Genomic DNA, 21,306 nt, shown 5'->3' on the forward strand with positions numbered 1-21,306 from the left:
GCATTAGAAATAAATTAACAAATCTTTAATTATCATCACTTCACTAGCAAGTGAGTTTCTTAAACTAACAACTTGCCTGGGCCTGTATCAGTTGACATAATTCATTAACCCACATTAGTTCCGCTGAGCTTACCTGAGTGTGTGAGGCAGGGAATCTGCCTCTGCTTTAAATGAATTAGCAAGTCACTCTTTATGGTCAGTTAATTAAAGAGCAAACTACTGAAGCAGTGTCAGTTTCCCACTCAGTATAATGTAGTTGCACTGATATGCAGTGAGCAGAGGATTATCCCATCACTTAATTCTCCTGTGTTCTCACTTACCGGTAAGCTCAGAAGAAGCGGATGCCAGGATCTTCTCCCAGTCCATCATCTGCCACCACGCACATTTCTGAAGGCCTCTTCCCTGCTTTGATTGCTGCTCAGCAGCAGCAAACTTCTGCACATCTGTTCAAATGGGCTGGCACTGCAATGCCTTTGCTGAACTTCTACATCTCTTGCCCTGCAGGATGTCAGACAAAGAAGAAACATGTCTGTCTTTGCTGTGGAAGCCCTGTGCCCAGGGACTGGAGACCCTTGGAGCCTGGGCTGTTTCTAGGTCTTAGTTTTTTTCCAGTGCTTTAAAAGCAGATTTCTATGGTGGGGACTTGGAGGTTTACAAGATATCCAATATTTGTATCACACAAAGAAAAGAAACTACTCACAATTAAGTTCCAGACAGCTCACCTTAAACAATTCTGTGACCTACCATGGACGGCGTTGTGCTTAGCTTTGAGCTCTACGGCCAAAGAAGAGTTAAAGACCTATTGGTTCCTCTGTTTGCAAACAGCAATTAAGCTGAAATAAAGGGCTATAAATTATGATGACCTTGGAAGTGACTCTTCATTTGTGGGATAGAAATGTGATGATGTGAAAATACCATTAATAATAATAATATGGAAAAAAATACTAATAAGTTTTTCAGGAGCCACCAAGCGAAGTGTAAATTGCTTTCTGCTTGGTATCAGATTGTCATGTGAGCTACTGCAGCATGGAAATGTTCAGTCTTGTTAAAACTCAGATGACCTAAAAATAACGCTTCACCTCTGTACATTTTGTCTTCTTGGCTGGCAGATGTGATTCTTCTAGATTTTATCAGCATTCTGTAATGAATTGTGCCGAAAATACAGCCTGCTGGTTTTCCCTCGTTGGCCTGTAATACGCACAGAGAAGGGTGGCTTTATTTGCTGGTGGTCTTAAATATCTACAGCCCCAAAAGGCAGGCTTTGAGCTGATTGGCAGCACCCCCTCTCTAAAATGGAATTGGTATGTTTATGCCTTCTCAACTAGTTTTCTAAAGACACCTAAGGCCACCAGTACAAATGTTCAGATGGCAGTTCTGTAGACCGGAGATTTTCCTTATTTCATGAGGCAGTTGTATCATTATTGAGTGCAGTGTTGCCATGCTATTTCATGAACCTCCTTCTGGTGAGAACACAGTGAATTCAACCTTTGAGCCTGGCTGCTTTTCCTCTCAAAGATGTCATGTAACAGCCACCGAAAATGTGTTGCTTTTGTACTAGTTGCATGTTTGCTAGAAATACAAGAGAGAGCAGATAGGTACTAGGTTGGTGCGGGACACTGAGTTCTCCATGCGGCTGATCTGTGGCCTTGAAATGTAGAGCTTCAGGTCCTGCAGACGGTTCTGTTTCCCTGGTTCCCAAGGGCATGCTGAGGAGGCTGTTTATGGTCACTGGAAAGCCTTAGGTATAAGGTGACCATGAGGTTCTGCCCAGTCCCTGCCCATCTGTGTGTGTGCAATGGGTGACACTGCATCTCATTGTGATAGAAGAGGAAAAAATCCCCCTCAGGCTCTTTTGCCTTATCTTCCCTTTTCCACTAACAGTGGAAACTGGGGAGAGGACTCTCAGCCTGTACTTTATTGAATTACTTGTCAGTGATATTTTAACTAAGGTGAGGAGTTGCCTTCTCAATGTTTGCCTTGTTTAGCATAGTTCTGGTAAAGGCTCCTTGCCTTTCAGTAGCTCCTGGGCAGTAGACACCAGCCTCAGGTTTAGTATTTGTTGTTCTGTCTTCCTTTAATTTGGTGCTATCTGACTGCAAAGACAGTTTTGCAGTTCTTCAGCAGTTATGGCAGGTCAACATTTCCTAACAGTATCCACAGTGAGTGGTAGGGGGAGAATACAACTGAAATCCACCTTCCAGCTTCTCTGAGTTTGACAAGAGGATTCAGAAGGCCCAAAGCAAGAAGTCCTTTTTCCCTCTGTTTTAATCTGTGCTGTGGATTTGTGCTCCACTTTGTGCTGTGGAGGCCTGCTTTGGTGTTCATCTGTCATTCATCATGCCCCAAGGGGAAGCTCACAGGGTGGCTGCCTCCAGATGGGCCTGCCAAGTAATCCTGGCTGCTCAGCAGGGTACCACCTTCTGTGGAGTGACAAGGGCCTAAGGAGATGAAGAGGGAAAGCAGCAGGAGTTTGTACCGGGAGGTGGAGATGCAAGTCCTTCTCTCTGGATAAATTGTCCTTGAAGGGGAAGTGCAGGTACCGCTGCACCATGAAGCAGATGTTGGGATTGTGGTGTCAGCTGAAGCACTGATCTTTTTAAGGTCAGTTCTAACTGCTAGCAGAGCCCAAAGGTGCATGTAGCTGTCAGTTTTTGTTTCAAAATTAATTCTGTTTTAATAAGTTGGAGAAATTCTTTGTCTAGCCAAGTCCACAAATAACAGATGTTATTTGCCAGCCATCAGCGAACACTAAAGCTGTGGGTATGACCCCTGTCCGTGTCCTGCTGTGAAATCTATCTGCCTTCAGCATTAGGTTGCCCCAGAGAGTGGTGTTTTCTGTAACAAGATCTGAAGTGTAAGTTCCACTCACTCCTGCCATGCAGGAGCCCTGTTCCATCGCAGTAAGGGAGATTTCGTGTGGTTGCTTGTGTTCTCCATTTTATTTTGGAGGGCATTTAAGCTGAGAAGTCCTAACTTTCTGAATGTTCAGTTGATGAGGCTGGCAAAAGCCTCTCTCTGTTTTCTTTAAGCATTTGATCCTTCATTGTCCATGCAGGTGGAAGTGCTGTTGCTGATTTTGGGTGACAATAGGATGGAAGAGATATGGCATGAGGTTGACATCTTGTCAAGCTGCTGTGGATGCCAGATTTTGATTGAAATTAAAGAGGTCCTGCAGGTACTGGGATAATTTGTTGTGGTCAGAAACAAGTCAGCCTTTTTGTTTTTTCTCCCAAGTGTCTACAGCACTGTAGATTGTGATCTTCTAGACAATCACAGCATCACAGGATGTTAGGGGTTGGAAGGCACCTCCAAAGATCATTGGGTCCAACCCCCCTGCCAGAGCAGGACCACAGAATCTATTGCAGGTTGCCCAGGAATGTATCCAGATGGGTCTTGAAAGTTTCCAGAGAAGGAGACTCCACAACCTCTCTGGGCAGCCTGTTCCAGTGCTCTGTGACCCTTGCAGTGAAGAAGTTGCTCCTTGTATTGAGGTGGAACCTCCTGTGCTGTGCTCAATATCCATTAGCTCTCATGATTATAATTATGATCATGTCGATGGCAGGCTGAACATGAGCCTGCAGTGTGCCCAGGCAGCCAAGAGGGCCAATGGCATCCTGGCCTGCATCAGGAACAGTGTGGCCAGCAGGAGCAGGGAGGTCATTCTGCCCCTGTACACTGCACTGCTTAGGCCACACCTCGAGTCCTGTGTCCAGCTCTGGGCCCCTCAGTTTAGGAAGGAGGTTGACTTGCTGGAACGAGTCCAGAGAAGAGCAATGAAGTTGGTGAGGGGTTTGGAACACAAGCCCTATGAGGAAAGACTGAGGGAGCTGGGGTTGCTCAGCCTGGAAAAGAGGAGACTCAGGGGTGACCTTATTACTCTCTACAACTACCTGAAGGGAGGTTGTAGACAGGCAGATGATGGTCTCTTCTCCCAGGCAGCCAGCACCAGAGCAAGAGTCTCAGGCTGCGCCAGGGGAGGTTCAGGTTGGATATTAGGAAGAAGTTCTATACAGAGAGAGTGATTGCCCATTGGAATGGGCTGCCCAAGGAGGTGGTGGAGTCGCCGTCATTGGAGGTGTTCAGGAGGAGACTTGATGGGGTGCTTGGTGCCATGGGTTAGCTGTTTGGGTGGGTTGGATTGGTTGATGGGTTGGATGCGATGATCTTGAAGGTCTCTTCCAACCTGGTTTGGTTTATTCTAAATTATCAGCATGAAGCTGCACACAGCAATGGTATTCTCACCAGGTGTCAGTAAGGTCTCACACTCATCCAGCATTTCTAAAGAGAGCATTAACACTTTACAGCTGAATGTGAGAGCAGGAATATTCCAGAAGGACAGCCTCTGCTGAGTGGCAGAAGTCCAGTGGAGATTCTCCCTTGGGTTTCTGTATAGCATCTTTTAACCTAGAGCATTCTGTGAGGGTTAGTGGCTTTATAGACCTCTTCTGTCCACCATTGCTCCTTCCTCTTGAGCTGCTCCAGCTGGTTATTGGTGCTCAGCGCAGCTGCACAGTGTTCAGATCATGGAACTGGACTTCCCATTCTGAGGAATCTGCCAGACTCTCTAGCCCAAGAGTAGAGTGATTGTGAACAGCACTGCAAAGCAGCCTGGGTACAAGGTAGGCTGATGGGGCCAATGCTACTGCATGCTGCTGACTGCTGAGAAATCTATATTGCTCATGGAACTACTGGCATTGCTTCCATCAGTAGAGATTAGTGAATCATCTCAGTAGTGTGGGAGGACTGGAGAGATTCAGGAAAGTGGCTGCACTTCAGTCCTGTATCTGTATGGAGGGATGTTGTGCACTCAACAGGCTGGGAGAAGCAAACAGTGTCTAACTGTTATGTGAGACTGAACTTCTTCATGTCCTTGTGTGAAGATCTCTCCCTGTGCACTTCATTCTGTGGAACAGTCACAATTTAAGCCTACGCTGAGCACAAGTGTAAATCTTGTTGTATGTCACACTGAGGAACCATTTCCCCCCAAGTCCAGCAGCAAAGCAGAAATGAGGAGAAAGAATAACAGAAAAACATCCATTACTTCTGGAGGAGATCCATTGCACCAATTAAGAGTTTGTGCACTTACAAGGAATGAGTTTAGGCGTGGCTCTGAAGAAAGATTTACAACTGATCATTTAAATGGTTTGATTGTTGGATCTGCATGAGGTGACTGCTCTTCTGTAAGTGGTTTGAGTCATGCTGCACTTAGCAGACATCTCAGGGACATCCCACTGAACTGACACCTCAGCTGACATAGGGAGCATTTCATATTGTAGCAGTGAGGATGGTCTCGATTCACCTTGATTGCAGGTGGAGGTCAAGAACCTTTTGAGATGGGCACTTGAATGAACATAGCTGGTATCCTTTCTGACTTCTTGTAGCTTGCTTAACTTATCAGAGTCATCCTTTTCAGCTGGTCTAAGCCAAGAGATTGAGAATGGAGTTTGTGAGTAAGGCTGCATGTCTCTGTGATGCTCTCATCTTGCATAGTCAGTGCACATTGATACAGCTGTGTGAGAAGATAGCAGTGGTAGCATGAGTTGACATCTGTTCTGTGACTGGTAGCATCTGTTTGATGACTAGCTAAAGGATTTCAGATGGTAGAGTTGTCAGTCTGACACCTTTGATGAGCATAAAAATAAATCTGTGCTACCAAGAATGGCTTCTGGTTTATTTTTCTCCCCCTGTTTTTGACTTGCTTGACTTGTTGTGTCCTTGCTGATAACTATGACCAAGGCTAATGCATTATAAACTCTGAGATGTGAAGCAAGTTGATGCTATTTCTTGCACAACAGATGTTCCTGATCAGCAAAGAATCTTGTCACTCATTTTCTGAGCTATTTAATTTGTCTGTTCCATGGCACACCAGCCACCTCCTATCTTGTGACTGATGAGCCCAAGTCCTACTTCACTTCAGGATCAGTTCCTTTAATCTTACAGAGTTATTAGATTATTTTTTTTTCTGTGCCAGAGCAAGGAAAGTGGAAAAAGGAAATTGCTTCCTTGCATATGGTGTTCCCAACACTGCATCCCCATGAAAAGTGGCAAAGGCCCTGTTTCAAAAGTCAAACACAAGCACTGCATTTTGGGAGAACTGTGAAGCACCCTGTGGACACTTTTTGAAGAAAGAGCAGTTTAGCCCTGAGGATGCTTCTGTAGCACTTGTAAGGCTCAGAGGTAGGGATAAGCAGCACATGATCCAGCAGATTCCTGTAATGCAACTTAGCAAGGTGGAAAAATGGATATGTTCTTAGGAAAAGTTGTTTGCTGTGGATCCATCTCTCTGCTCCCTAACCATGCAGGCTTTCCAAGATGAGTCATTCCTGGGGATTTTTCTCCTCTGTGTGGTTTGATAAAAGTGCATTGTGCTGCTGCAGTTTTGTAGTGATGGATGTGTGCTGCTGAGGAGGTAGATTCTGCAGTTGTTCTGCAGTTGTTCTGCAGGTGATTTCCCAGTTATTAGTCTAGCACAAGGCAGTCATTTTGCCTACACACAGCTCCTGACTCCACCACCTCACCAGTCCGGTGCACCCAGCACAAGGCAGGCATTGCTGCCCCTGGAGGAGGCTGCAGGCAATTCCTCATCTGCCTACCCACTTTTGTCAAAGACTTGGTGGCAAGCACAGGGACAAGGCAAGGTGGCTTCCGTTGTGTGTGTGACTAGCCCTGCACAGAACCAGCTGTTGATGCTGCCGAAGCGGCAGTGTCCATAGCCATGGCTCTCAATCCTGATCAAACTGCACATGAGGAGCTCGTTGTTGTCTGTTGCTGGCAGAGAGACAAAACACTGATGTGACCTCTTCTCCATTTGGCAGGTGGACAGGACAGAAGTGATTCGGACCTGTATAAATCCTGTCTTCTCCAAGCTCTTCACCGTGGACTTCTATTTTGAAGAGGTGCAGCGGTTGCGGTTTGAGGTGCACGACATCAGCAGCAATCACAATGGGCTGAAGGAAGCAGATTTTCTTGGCGGCATGGAGTGCACTCTTGGACAAGTAGGTACCGCTGCCGTGCTTCCAGCCACTGCTCATCATTCCTTATGTCCCCAGAGTGTCCCACCTGGCTGAGTGACTGATGGGTCAGGTTTGTCAGTGTGCCAGGGCTTTGAACAGGATAATTGAGAGCTTCTGCTGCTCTGATTTACTGCTGCAGCACAGCTTTAAGTCAGTCAATGCCATAGGAAATAGCACCAGATGACTCTTCTGATCTCCATCTGTAGTTCAGTGGAGAGAAACAAACAGTTCCACCTGTTGGTTCATTCCACCTGAGACATCCATCATGGACTAGGATAAATTGCCCTCAGGGATACCTGTCTTTCCACATCAGTTATTGAAAGACTCCAGACAGGTGACTTAGAGTACATCCCTAACTTTTTAGATGACTAAACAAAAGGATTCACATCTAGGGGCTGTCAGAGCCAGGTCTGCAGTGAGTTAATTCCTATATTGCTGACTGGTAGCACACCACGGTGTTCCAGGAATCACAGTTTGTCTCCAACTGGCAGACTGCTGGTTCTGTAGGGTCTCATAACACAGATTTTATCTCTGTTGATGATGGAAATGCCAAGGATGGCTTTGGTTTCACTGAGCTGTGTGTGCACTTGCCCTCCATTCTGTGGCAATGCCTGTGGTGAGCCAAGCAGCACTCCTCTATGGATTATCCTTTGCAGCTTGTAACCTCAATACAGGCTCTTGGCACAGGAAGTGCTGCAGAGCTTTTGTTTCCTATTTTCTCACCTTTTTTGGTTGCTCCATCAGCTCCATCACATATAATTTATTACTTTTTTCCTAAAGCCATTGGGCCAACCATGCTGAAAGAGGAAGAGTCCTCTCAGCAAGAGAATTCATACACACTGTATCTCTTCTCAGCTGAAAGCTCCATGTGAAGATATTGTTCCTTAGGATATTTACAGTGCACTATAAAGTCTTTTCTTTTTGGCAGACTTCTTGTGACCTGAATGGAAGAAAATAAGCTGTGTTATAACACCAAAGAGAATGAGAACTGGAGAAAAAAAGCTATTCTAATGTTCTTCTCCCTTAATTGGCTTGAAAATGAAGGGAGGGAGGTATGCCATTGCTGCTGCCTGTAGAATAGACATCTCTATACCGATTTAATCTCTGCAAATAGCACACAGCTGGCTTGCTTGCAGTGCAGTTTTAATGGTAACCAACTAAAAATGGTGACAGTGTGGAATCTCTTCACAGTAATGTAGCCTTGAGGACTCTGATCTCATACAGTATCACAGTATCACAGTATCACTTAGGTTGGAAAGGACCTCGGGGACCATCGAGTCCAACCTATCAACACAGACCCCATGACTAGACCATGGCACCCAGTGTCTCGTCCAATCTCCCCTTGAACGCCTCCAGGGTCGATGACTCAACCACCTCCCTGGGCAACCCGTTCCAATGCCGAATGACTCGCTCGGTGAAGAACTTCCTCCTCACCTCGAGTCTAAACCTCCCCTGGCGCAGCTTGAGACTGTGTCCCCTTGTTCTGGTGCTGGTTTCCTGGGAGAAGAGACCAACCCCTTCCTGGCTACAACCACCCTTCAGGTAGTTGTAGAGGGCAATGAGGTCACCCCTGAGCCTCCTCTTCTCCAGGCTAAACAATCCCAGCTCCCTCAGCCTCTCCTCATAGGGCTTGTGTTCAAGGCCTCTCCCCAGCCTTGTTGCCCTTCTCTGGACACGCTCAAGTGTTTCAATGTCCTTCTTAAACTGAGGGGCCCAGAACTGGACACAGTACTCAAGGTGTGGCCTAACCAGAGCAGAGTACAGGGGCACAATGACCTCCCTGCTCCTGCTGGCCACACTATTCCTAATGCAGGCCAGGATGCTATTTGCCCTCCTGGCCACCTGGGCACACTGCTGGCTCATATTCAGGTGGCTGTCGATCAGCACCCCCAGGTCCCTCTCTGTTTGGGAGCTCTCCAGCCACTCCGACCCCAGCCTGTAGCTCTGCATGGGGTTGTTGTGGCCAAAGTGCAGCACTCGGCACTTGGACTTGTTGAATGCCATCCCATTGGACTCTGCCCATCTGTCCAGTCGGTCGAGGTCCCTCTGCAGAGCCTTTCTACCCTCTAACTGACTAACATCTGCCCCTAACTTTGTGTCATCTGCAAACTTGCTGATGACTGACTCTACCCCTTCATCCAGATCATCACAATGAAAGAGTGATGGGGGCCTCTGGAGATCCCCTAGTCCAATTTGCCTGCTGAAGCAGGTTCTCCTAGAGCAGGCTGCAAATTTTTTTCCTGCCAAGAAGCTTTCAAGTATTACTTAGAGGTTTTATATTTCCCATATACACACTTGTATTACAAACCAGATTGAAAGTCTTCCTTCTCATTAATGGGTGCTAGTGTTGTGTGCTTTTATTAATATAAGCCATTCCAGGATGCTGCCCTTGAAAATGCTGACCGATGATGAGTTCAGTTTCAGCCATTCCAAATTGCCTTGCTTTTGAATTGGAGAAAGGTTAAAAGAGCCTTAATTGCACCCGAATTAATTAAATTGGCCTCATCTGTATGAGAATGTTTGTCTAATGGGCTGCTGACTGCTGTTCTGGTGCAGAAGACAGCGCTGGTGTTTTCGAGATGTTTGAATTCCTGAACCTCATCAGATGTCTGTATGCCTCCTTAGGTATCTAAATGCATGTAAATATTTGGCCTTTGCTCTCCTCCAAGTGAAGCTGCTCGGTTCATTATTGGCATGAATCATGAGCTTTATTAGATGTGAAAGTCATTTCCTGCCGGGGCTGACCCACAGCAGGAGCACATTGCTGCAGCTCTTTCTGACTTACCTAACGATTCATAGTCCTTGGTTGTGCTCAGCGAGCTCTTGGGTTACCACTGCAGCAGCATCTTGGAAGCTGTAGGAGTTCCTGTTCTGGGTGCATTTTGTCAGTTAAAGTTAATGGAATTACCTGTCCAGTTTGTACTGCTTTGTTTTTTGCATGTACTGTTATGCTTTTGCAGTATGAATTTCTCTGGCAGTCTTCAGAAAAGCAATTTAAAGTTTAGTTTGCTATTATAATGAGCTGCTGTTGTGACTAATTATAAGAAGGATGCCACACTACATACTAATTAAATTCAAAGACCTTTTATGCTATTGATAAGCTATTTCCTATAATAACATTATTACTTCTTGTGACAGGGATATCTTTTCTTCTCAGTGTTCTGTAATTCAGCTGTAAATAGGCTGTAAGATGATCAGTGCTGTAGGGAGCAAAAGAAGTCTTGAAGAGTAGTGAGTATGGTACAGAGTATCACCTGTGTGGAGAGGAGGATTACAGCAGTAAAACCTGTATGGAGAGGAGGATTGTAGCAGTAAAACTGGCTCTACCAAGAATTCTGTGAGCAATTAAACTGAAGGAAACTTCCTTCATTAAGGACACATGCATCTGAACTTGTTCTCCTGGAGGCAGTTCCTGGTACCTGTGAAGGGGTGAACTCCTCCCCCAGGCCCGTTTTTCCATGACAGCAGAGTAAGGTCGCTGGCATCTACCCACTGCCTGGTGTCTGTGATGTTCAAGTGTAGCGTACATCTCTGACTACCTGCCATGCTTCATGGAATTTGTTTGATGGGCTCAAAAGTGTTGAGGGGATAGAAAGCAAGACAGGCACAGGCACATCAGAGTTACACAAATCTTGCTTTGTCATAAAACAGGGTAAAGATGTGTCTGCGAGGAAGGAGAGAGAGTTCTACAGCTTGAGCAAGAGCTACCTCAGTTCTGCTGCCCTTGCATTAGTGGATCATTGACCAACATAGGTGAAATGTCAGTAGGCTGTCATTGTACCTATGGGTACAGCATTTGAGCACATTACAGGCAGAGCTCACTGCTATTTTAATTTATAGGTTTCACAATATGTTTGGCAAGTGTTATGCCCTGAGCTAGATGTTGCCCAAGTCATTTTAGTGGAAGCAAGTCCCTAGAGAAAAACCACACAGCTTGCTGATCCCAGAGGAAATGTGCAGTCTGACTGTCAGGCCTCTGGCCCAGAATGGCACCTAGCAAAACTGAGTCAAGGCTGTTGGAAGAACCTGGACCAGCCCCAGCTGTCTGTGTATCAGGACTCTCGGTATGATGTAGTGTTTGCCTGCTCCTGCCAATGCTGCATGATGAGGTTAAAGAGCCACGGTGACATCTGCTCCTTACTTTCATTTATAAGCACTGGGAGTCCTGTGTAAAGTAGTGAAAGTTATTCCCATGTTTGGCTAAGGAAGGACCACAGAGAGAAATATATTTTTAAAAGGTTCTTAAACAAGCCAGGTAAAATAGGTCATTATATTTAACAGCTCATCTTACACAGTGCTGATTAGTCACAACTCAGAGAGCAAACCTTCATCCGAGTCAGACTGCTGGGCAGTGCACAGTGCACAGCTGGGGAGGGTGCCTTGGTGCTTTGATCCCAACTGATGCATCTGCTCATATTTTTAAAACAAGAACAAAACAAACAAACAAACAAAAAGCAAAGCACCTTTTATATATTTTAAGTTGGAAATTAGATCAAATGGCAACACGTGACTCCAGATTTAATTACAGCATTTGTTCAGATCTGGCTTTCACCTCTTTGGCCTTGTATGTAACAAGGAAAATTCAGATACCAGTCCCCATGTTACCTTGTGGAGCTGACATCCTTTGGCAACACAGAGCAGAAATCTAGCTGAGGTGGTGCTCTGCTGAGATGATAGACAGAGGTAATTTCATGTGCTCGTCCTCTCTCTCTGAAACAGAGCAGTGGCTTTGTCAGGCTGTTCCCACCTCTTGCAAACATACACAGTGTGTGTGTTTCATTGGACATAGGGCTGGGGGAGAGTTTATTTGCAGCTCTGGCTGCAAATAAACCTCACTTTGCTTCACTTCTCGAGTTGTTCTTAGCTTCACCTCTTAAACCTCTGAGATTTCTGTGTCCATTTGCTCACTTACAGGTCATCCTTCTCATGAAATGTTCATGAGGTTAACGTGCTCTAGAAATAGAATGAGGGCTGCACGGGATTCTCCTGTCTGCATTCTAGAAAGAAGAGAGAGGTTGACTTTCTGCACTTCTTCACAAGCACCTTTTTCTCCAAAGTTTTAAATGGCCCATGTTTGAAGCAGGAGTCAAGCCAGAGACTCCTGACAAATGGAAGATCTGTAGTTAATGGCCTTCTTGTGAGTCATTCAGCACTCTCTAACTCTGGACTCAGGCCCTTGAGTTATCCCATGTTTTGGACTTGCTGTCTGGCAATCAGGTCAGCAAATGCTCGTTATGATAATGTTCAGAAGATTTACCCTGCCACATAATAAATATGGAGACATCCTATTAGACTGCTACATAATAACTAACTTGATGGCATCTCTTTCAGAAATGGTGCTTTTAACCAATAAGAGCATGAACAAAAAGGGCAATTTACTGCTAAGCAAAAGAGATTCCTTGCAGTCATAATCTGCAGATCTTAAACTGCTAATTACAGTTTGAGACAGCAATGCTGGCACATTGTTGCCAGATGGAAGATTACTTTCACTGGCCACTTAATTAATAACTAATAAATGATTGCACCCAGATAGACATATTTGCATATGCAGAGCACTTACTGTGTCATGGTGATGCTGACAGCTTAGAGAGTGGGTCTTGTTAATCCCATCTCCTAATAGGTATGTCAGAACAAATGATCCTCTCTGAAGCTGTGCCACCTGCATGGGAGCCCCTGAGCTCAGTACCACAGATTGCAGTGGAAGAGCTTTCAAGGTTGTGAGTGTACCTTGGGGAGTGGGAGAGGTCCTGCAGATAAAGGGGCCTGGCTGCCCAGCTACCATAATTCATTGTCTGGTTGGTTGTTAGGGAAATGGCATAATTATCAAGATGGGAAATGACATCTTTGTGAGCATCACTCTGGTAACATTTGTTTGAGGTGCATTTATAGGCTGCTCAGATGCAGTGGAGGTCTGGTACCTGCTATGCAAAGGAGCCAATTTTGGAACTAAAGCTATGGGAGAGTTTGCTTTCCTCTGCCCTGAGCTTAGAGTTGATGGTATTTTGAAATGAAGTAAATGCCTTCTCTTTGATATGGGCTGGAATTTCCTGTCAAAATATGTGGGGTTTGGAGGCAGCTTTGACAGATTTGCTATGTACAGCTCCCCTTTACTGTCTGGGAAGTCCATTTCAAGCTTAGTTCTGTCCTACCATCGCCATTGTGTCAATAATTGAGGAGAATAGGAGATGTGGTTTCTATTCTTCTGCTCAACTCAGTGAGTTGTGTTCTTCCCATTCTGCTTGATTCCTCTGTCCTTCCACCACATCCTGTCTGCAGAATTCTTGGGGACCCTTTATTGTGATCTTGTAGTGTTAACTCTGATCAGGGATGAGGACACCACCTTGATACATGACTGAAAGGCAACAGCAATCACCGTAAGCCACTTTCTTCCCCTGGTTTCTGATGTTTTTCCCTTTGTTTTGTTGTTGTACAGATTGTTTCTCAGAGGAAACTCTCCAAGTCCTTACTCAAGCATGGGAACACAGCAGGGAAGTCATCTATAACAGTAAGTCACTCTTAAATACGCAATACAGAAGCCACAATTTTCACTACTCCTACTTTTAAATTAAATTGGCAGCATGAAAGTCGTGCTGGCCAATTACTTGTAGCTGCAAGTCTGTTGTAGCTGTAGGTTATAACCCAGCTGCAGGCTTAGCTGAGCTAGAATACAGTTACAGACTGGGTAGTTAACAGCCCCACGTGTATCTGGAAATCTGCAGATCAGTGAATTACCTCTCTTTAGTCTTTCATTGCTGGCTGCTCTGGGAGTTCAGGCTTGCCTGTGCTCAACCCAGATGCTTGTGACGTTTGCAGCTTGGCAGTAAGACAAAGACTATAATAAAGTATTCTGCTTTGGGAATCTCTGCTGCTTTGCTCATGGAATAGGGAGGGATTTTTTTTTCCTTGATGTGCAATTAGCTGGATTAGTTTCTTTTGCCTTGATTGTTTGAATTTTTCAGCCTTCATCTACAAAGACAGGCAGCAGACTGACAAATAATGCCCAGGGGCTTTGCTTGGATATATTCATTGGTGCTTGACTGGGATGGGATGTGTTTAAATGTGGCATTGAGTCCATCATCAGTAAATTTGCTGACAACACCAAGCTGGGGGCAAGAGTTGATCTGCTGGAGGGTAGAGAGGCTCTGCTGAGGGACCTTGACAGGCTGGACAGATGGGCAGAGTCCAAGGGCATGAGATTGAACACATCCAAGTGCCGGGTTCTGCACATTGGCCACAACAACCCCATGCAGTGCTACAGGCTGGGGTCAGAGTGGCTGGAGAGCAGCCAGGCAGAGAGGGACCTGGGGGTACTGGTCGATGGTAGGCTGAACATGAGCCTGCAGTGTGCCCAGGCAGCCAAGAGGGCCAATGGCATCCTGCCCTGCATCAGGAACAGTGTGGCCAGCAGGAGCAGGGAGGTCATTCTGCCCCTGTACACGGCACTGGTTAGGCCACACCTCGAGTACTGTGTCCAGTTCTGGGCCCCTCAGTTTAGGAAGGAGGTTGACTTGCTGGAACGTGTCCAGCGAAGGGCAACGAAGTTGGTGAGGGGCTTGGAACACAAGCCCTATGAGGAAAGACTGAGGGAGCTGGGATTGCTTAGCCTGGAGAGGAGGAGACTCAGGGGTGACCTTATTACTCTACAACTACCTGAAGGGAGGTTGTAGACAGGTGGATGTTGGTCTCTTCTCCCAGGCAGCCAGTACCAGAAGAAGAGGACACAGTCTCAAGCTTAGGCTGGATGTTAGGAAGAAGTTCTATACAGAGAGAGTGATTGCCCATTGGAATGGGCTGCCTGGGGAGGTGGTGGAGTCACCATCATTGGAGGTGTTCAGGAGGAGACTTGATGGGGTGCTTGGTGCCATGGGTTAGCTGTTTAGGTGGGTTGGATTGGTTGATGGGTTGGACATGATGATCTTGAAGGTCTCTTCCAACCTGGTTTATTCTATATAATTCTATTTAAGAGGTTTGGGTTGGAAAGGAATTCCCTGTTTATCTGACTGCATAGAAACAGGAGAGAGTGTTGCGCCCTGAATAATTTGGTGGTGTTTGCCTCCTGGGATTATCTGGGTATGCTTCACCCCTGTGGTGTTCTGGAGCCCCTCCAGGAGGGATAGAACAGTCCAGTCTTGTGCAAACACAAATGCTCTTGTTCAGGTAAAATCATGAGACTTGTTTGTGGAGTGTTCTGGCAAAAAAACATTGCTCAGTGATACACAGGAGATGAGAGAACGTGAGTGAGTAGTCCCTGCTGGCCTATCACTGGGGGATAGCCATGAAGTATGAACCTTAGGTACTTGCTTTGGCTTCTGAACAGTTGACTTCACTGGAATGGCAGAAAACTGAACTTGGATTAAAATCATTGTGTGCCAAGTCTGATGTCTCAACCAGAGCAAGTCAAATGGATTGTTTGTCATCATTTCTGCACCCAGGTACTTACCAGTTACAAATACTGGTTTCCTAACTTGTTCAGTCCACTGAATTCAGTTTTTCATAGGTTTTTGGAATGTCCTGTCTCAGGATGTTTTGCTGGCGTGTTGTTAGTCCTTTGGGTGATGCCCTGTCGATGTGTGCTGAGACCTCAGTGTCACAGAGTCAAGCTCTGTGTGGCTATTCTGCATAAGGAGGTGCCACAGGTCACTGCTGTGAGGTGGCACAGGCAGAAGAGCTGCCATTCATTTAATTAATTTCTAATTAACATCAACATTTAATTACTGATTCAGGCATTGAGAAACAAATATGGCAAACAAACTCTTAGGAAAAGCACTTTTCCTCCCCCATTCCTAGGCACAACTTCAGTCTGACACCTCTCCTGCACCCTTCACAGCCTCCAGTGCCTTTGCCTTCAAGCTCAGCCCCTGTGATGAGGTGGTGAAGGGCACAGGTTGGGGCAGAGCATCAGGATTTCTGCTTTGTTGCTCTTTGTTTCATAGCCATTTTTACTGCTCTGTCATGGGCTTACGCATGAGGCACGGTGCCTCTGAATCACAGAATCACCCAGGTTGGAAGACACCTCAAAGATCATCAAGTCCAACCTGTCACCACAGACCTCATGACTAAACCATGGCACCAAGTGCCACGTCCAATCCCCTCTTGAACACCTCCAGGGACTGTGACTCCACCACCTCCCCGGGCAGTACATTCCAATGACGAATGACTCTCTCAGTGAAGAACTTTCTCCTCACCTCCAGCCTAAACTTCCCCTGGCACAGCTTGAGACTGTGTCCTCTTGTTCTGCTGCTGGTTGCCTGGGAGAAGAGACCAACCCCTTCCTGGCTACAACCTCCCTTCAGGTAGTTGGAGAGAGCAAGAAGGTCTCTTCTAAGCCTCCCCTCCCAGCTCCCTCAGCCTCTCCTCACAGGGCTTGTGCTTGAGGACTCTCCCCAGCCTTGTTGCCCTTCTCTGGACATGTTCAAGTGTCTCAATATCCTTCTTAAATTGAGGGGCCCAGAACTGGACACAGTACTCAAGGTGTGGCCTAACCAGTGCTGAGTACAGGGGCACAATGACTTCCCTTCTCCTGCTGGCCACACTGTTCTTTATGCATGCCAGGATGCCATTTCCTTGGCCATCTGGGCCTGCTGGAATGTCCCTTCTCCAGCACAGGCTGACCTGTTGGTGCAAGAAGATAATTATTCTGACACAAAACACCTCCTTCCACGGATGCTTCTCTAGCTATGTGCCCAGCATCCCCTTCCCCATGTCTCTTCCTGTATCTTCTTTAGGGTGACCTCATAGGCACCTTTGTGCCTCCTGCCTCTGGCAGCTGCCACCCTTGCTTAAACTTGTTCACACAGAGATACCCTCTGCCTCTTGGCTGGGTTGATGTTTCCAGGTGCAGCCAGTAGCTGCTGAGCTATCTGTGAGCAGCCTCCCCACACAGGCCACCCCTGCAGCCCCTGCTCCCAGAACCCTGCCAGTTATCCCAAGGCAGAATTTAAGTTAGTTTCTCTCAGAGAAAGGAAAATTCTCTCAAAACACCTTGGTGATACTGCAGTTAACTGGGGTTATACAGTCTGGCCAGTTACTGGGAGGTGCAGGTCTGGGCTGTGGGAGCATCATACACTGCAGCTCTAAGCCCAGTGACCTTCAGCTATACCACACTTGAGTTTCCTGATGGGATCTGCAACGTTGCCACTGAAAGATGACATCTTTGTCCCCTTTCATTGCCCCACAAGAGACTCACCTGTGGCTTACCATTTAGGTGATTGCTGAGGAGCTGTCTGGCAACGACGACTACGTCGAACTTTCCTTCAGTGCGCGGAAGCTGGATGACAAGGTGAGCTGGATGGGAACCTCATGGAAAGACAGGAGAATGCCTGCACAGATGGTTTGATGAGATTCTCCCTGACAGATATTTTTTGCCTTGTATTGTTAAACACATCAGAGGTTTCAGATGAATGTTTGCAACAAGGATTTCTTCAATTAAAAGAAACCCTCAAGAGACTCTAATTAAACCAAGACGAGTTAATTATGCTATAACCATGACAATTTAATTATTTAAAATGCCACCAATCAGAAGTGCTTAGGGAAGTGAACTTTCTGTAAGCAGTCAAAGATGTTGTAGCCAAAGTGTTTTAAAATGAAGCTATAAAAGTGCATAATGACTGAGCCGTGATACACATTCTGTTCAACTTAAATGTAGCTTGAATGGGAGAAAAAGACTGCTGCATATTTGTTCAGTATTTTCCCTCTTTAGTAAGAAAGCTCTCCTCTGACTCCAGCACTACTCTTCATTGTGAGGGTTACCTCTTTTTTGGAAACAACCATTGATATTTAGCAATATTTAGTTGACAAGCACCTTGAGCAACACACAGCCCAAAAAATGCAGATCATATAATCCTAGAATTACACCAAGCTGTGTGGTGCAGCAGACATGCTGGAGGGAAGGGAGGCCATCCAGAGGGACCTTCACGGGCTGGAGAGGTGGGCACAAGCCAACCTCATGAGGTTCAACAAGACCAAGTGCAGGGTCCTGCATCTGGGTCGAGGCAATCCCAGGCACAAATCCAGGCTGGGCAGTAACTGGAAAGCAGCCCTGAGGAGAGAGACTTGGGGGTGCTGGTGGACGAGAAGCTCAACATGAGCTCTCAGTGTGCACTTGCAGCCCAGAAAGCCAATCAGATCCTGGGCTGCATCAGGAGAAGTGTGGCCAGCAGGGCAAGGGAGGTGATTCTCCCCCTCTACTCAGCTCTGGTGAGACCCCACCTGGGTACACCTGACTGATACTATGATACTGATACTATGATGGAATTATCAGGGTTGGAAGGGACCTCAAGGATCATCTAGTTCCAACTCCCCTGCCACGGGCACGGACTCCTCACACTAGATCAGGTCGCCCAGAGCCACATCCAGCCTGGCCTTAAAAACCTCCAGGGATGGGGCTTCTACCACCTCCCCAGGCAAACTGTTCCAGTGTCTCACCACCCTCATGGGGAAGAACTTCTTCCTAACATCCAATCTCAATCTATCCATTTCTATTTTTGTTCCATTCCCCCCAGTCCTATCACTACCTGACTCCCTAAAAAGTCCTTCCCCAGCTTTCTTGTAGCCCCCTTCAGATACTGGAAGGCCACAGTAAGGTCTCCTTAGAGCCTTCTCTTCTCCAGACTGAACAGCCTCAACTCCCTCAGTCTGCCCTCATAGCAGAGGAGCTCCAGCCCTCTGCTCATCCTTGTGGCCCTTCTCTGGACACATTCCAGCACCTCCAGATCCTTCCTGTAATAGAGGCTCCAGAACTGGATGCAGTACTCCAAGTGGGGTCTCACCAGAGCTGAGTAGAGGGGGAGAATCACCTCCCTTGACCTGCTGGCTGCGCTTCTCTTGATGCAGCCCAGGATGCAATTGGCTTTCTGGGCTGCAAGTGCACACTGGTGGCTCATGTTGAGCCTCTCATCCACCAGCACCCCCAGGTCCTTTTCTTCAGGACAGTTCTCAAGCCAGTCCCTGCCCAGCCTATACTGGTGCTTGGGATTGCCCCGACCCAGATGCAGGACCTTGCCCTTGGTCTTGTTGAACCTCAAGACCAAGTGCAAGATGAGTACTCAAAAGGCACACTCTTTGTTATTTCAGTGGCATAGCAGCCATACTTACTTGAGGTAATCTAGGCAGTATCTCTGTAATTAATAGATGTCATAAGACTGTGGTGCTTTTTAGATGATGGGCTTTGCATTAATTGAAAATATGCCATATTATCCTTTCTTATGGATGAAGCTGCTTCCAATTAGAGACATGGTAACACCATACTCAGGTTTATGGTTCTCATGCTCCAAGCCTGTGCTTGTAACCATTTGATGCAAGTAACTTACAATCAAATCAGTAAGAGTACTTTTGGGGCCATATATCAGATTTTCAAGATCAGGCCATAACCAATGAGTGATACTTTTGGATGGAACTGCCAGAAGAACTCAGGCAAGCAGAAAATACACAGAAAGATTAATAGAACTGGAGTTTATTTAGAACCTGCAGGTAAACAACATCACTCTGCTCATGCTCATTAACAATCATAAATGATCAGGACCTCATCTGAAAGGAATGATGAAAGATGAATCTGAAAGATGAACAGCTGATTGTTATAGAATTGCTGGAGTCCCAGTGCCCAAATTGTGATTTAACACCCTTCCTTCAGGCAGACATCCTTAGATTTCCAAGAATGTGCACAAGTCTCTTCCTGCTCTGCATGCTGTCACATCTACAAAATAAAGGGCATGTACAACATGATGAGACTCCACTTGCTCATTCATTTCCCACAGCTGTAAATTCTAATCTGGTGTGAGTATTAGGATTGATTGTGGCTCTTGTTGGCATGAATTAAAAGGATGCTGGCAGAGTATGCTGCTGAGCCAGGTCAGAGTTATCTGGGCAGCAGCTGTGGAGAGTTGACTGAAACACTCAGTGGGGATAAGTTGAGGAGAAACCTTCTGAAATATATGAAGAATATTTCATTCTTGCCATGCTGCCATGCCCATCACGGTGGGCTTCATCTAACGAAGCACTCCTGGGTGACGCAGTGTGCAACTCAAGCAATGACTCACCACGTTTTATCTGAACCAAAACTCCTGCCTTCTGCTGATGAAAATCTCTGGAAGCCTATTACAGCTGGAAGAAGTCTATTTTCATTTTTTCCAGGCAGAGACATGGCTCTAAACCTGACTGAACCTTGGCTTTCCTCATTTATAAGAAAAGGTTATGGCTTTGGGTATGGCTTATGATGAACTTTGACAGTAGTAGCTGCAAGGCACCATCAGTAATTATTGTCATTAAAGTTTGAAATTGCTGAAATTGCTGTCATGGGTTAACCCATTGGTTCACTTCAACCTGTTACAATTGCATGGTTCAGCCATTGGTGGCAAAGCATGAGTGCTCTGAGGCCACAGAAAGGTCCCAAAGAGCCATCAAAGAGTTGAGAAGAGCCCATCTTGTAAAGTCCTAAGCCTCTCCCTGTTCAAAGACCTGATGGAGGTGTAACAGAGAATGAGACAGAGAGGTGGAACTGTCCTTGGAGTCTCCTGAAAGACAGAGGAAGCCTGAGGAAACATTGCTGATGCCTGGGTAAAGCCAGAGGTTCTTGCACTAGCATCTCTTGCAGGTGGCAGAATAGGAGTCTCACAACTTGGGGTAAAGGAATGAATGGTGCAGGGTTTGGATGTGCTTTAAGGATAAAATCATAGAATCATAGGATTGTCAGGGTTAGAAGGGACCTCAAGGATCATCTAGTTCCAACCCCTCTGCCATGGGCAGGGACACCTCACACTAGATCAGATTGCTCAGAGCCCCATCCATCCTGACCTTAAAAACCTCCAAGGATGGGACCTCCACTGCCTCCCTGGGCAACCTGTTCCAGTGATTCTTCCCACATGTTACCATCAGTGGTATTTTGAATGGACAAGAGTTTCCTTCCTCCACCCTTGAAGATGATCTACACTGTGATCCTTAAACACATGCATTTCCCTCTCTCTGAGGAGCAGGATGGCAACCTGCCCTTTCTGGCAAAGGGAACAACAACAGTTCTTGGTGTGATTTAACAGGCAGGGCATGTTTGTTTGTTTGGGTGTTGGTTTTTTTAACTCCCTCTGTATGCAATTGCAGGAGTTTTAGAAGCCACAAAACAGGTAAAACACCTGCTCAGCTTTTCCTGGAACATTCAGCAGGAGATGGGGAGGAAGTCAGAGGTGTGAAAGTTTCCTGTAGTTAACTGACTTTGCAGAGACAAAGGCTATGTCTTTCATTGCAGGGCTTTCTTTGGAAGGCATCACTGCATTTCTGTGTGGGGTTGAAGGCCAGCCAGCTCAGA

General features: G+C 46.3%; 1 protein-coding gene across 1 annotated transcript in view; it reads left to right on the forward strand.

The window, feature by feature from the left end:
• The window catches only part of CPNE4 (copine 4), a 159,138-nt gene that overhangs the window by 63,189 nt on the left and 74,643 nt on the right, over positions 1–21,306 (forward strand). The window contains exons 3-5 of the mRNA XM_068152864.1: positions 6,816–6,995; positions 13,447–13,518; positions 17,218–17,292. Coding sequence (XP_068008965.1) covers positions 6,816–6,995; positions 13,447–13,518; positions 17,218–17,292 — 327 coding nt within the window. The remainder of the gene's footprint in view (positions 1–6,815; positions 6,996–13,446; positions 13,519–17,217; positions 17,293–21,306) is intronic.

Source organism: Melanerpes formicivorus, unplaced genomic scaffold (genome assembly GCF_026170545.1).
Source record: "Melanerpes formicivorus ecotype bairdi unplaced genomic scaffold, bMelFor1.0.p_v2 SCAF_24, whole genome shotgun sequence".
Classification (NCBI taxonomy): Eukaryota; Metazoa; Chordata; class Aves; order Piciformes; family Picidae; genus Melanerpes; species Melanerpes formicivorus.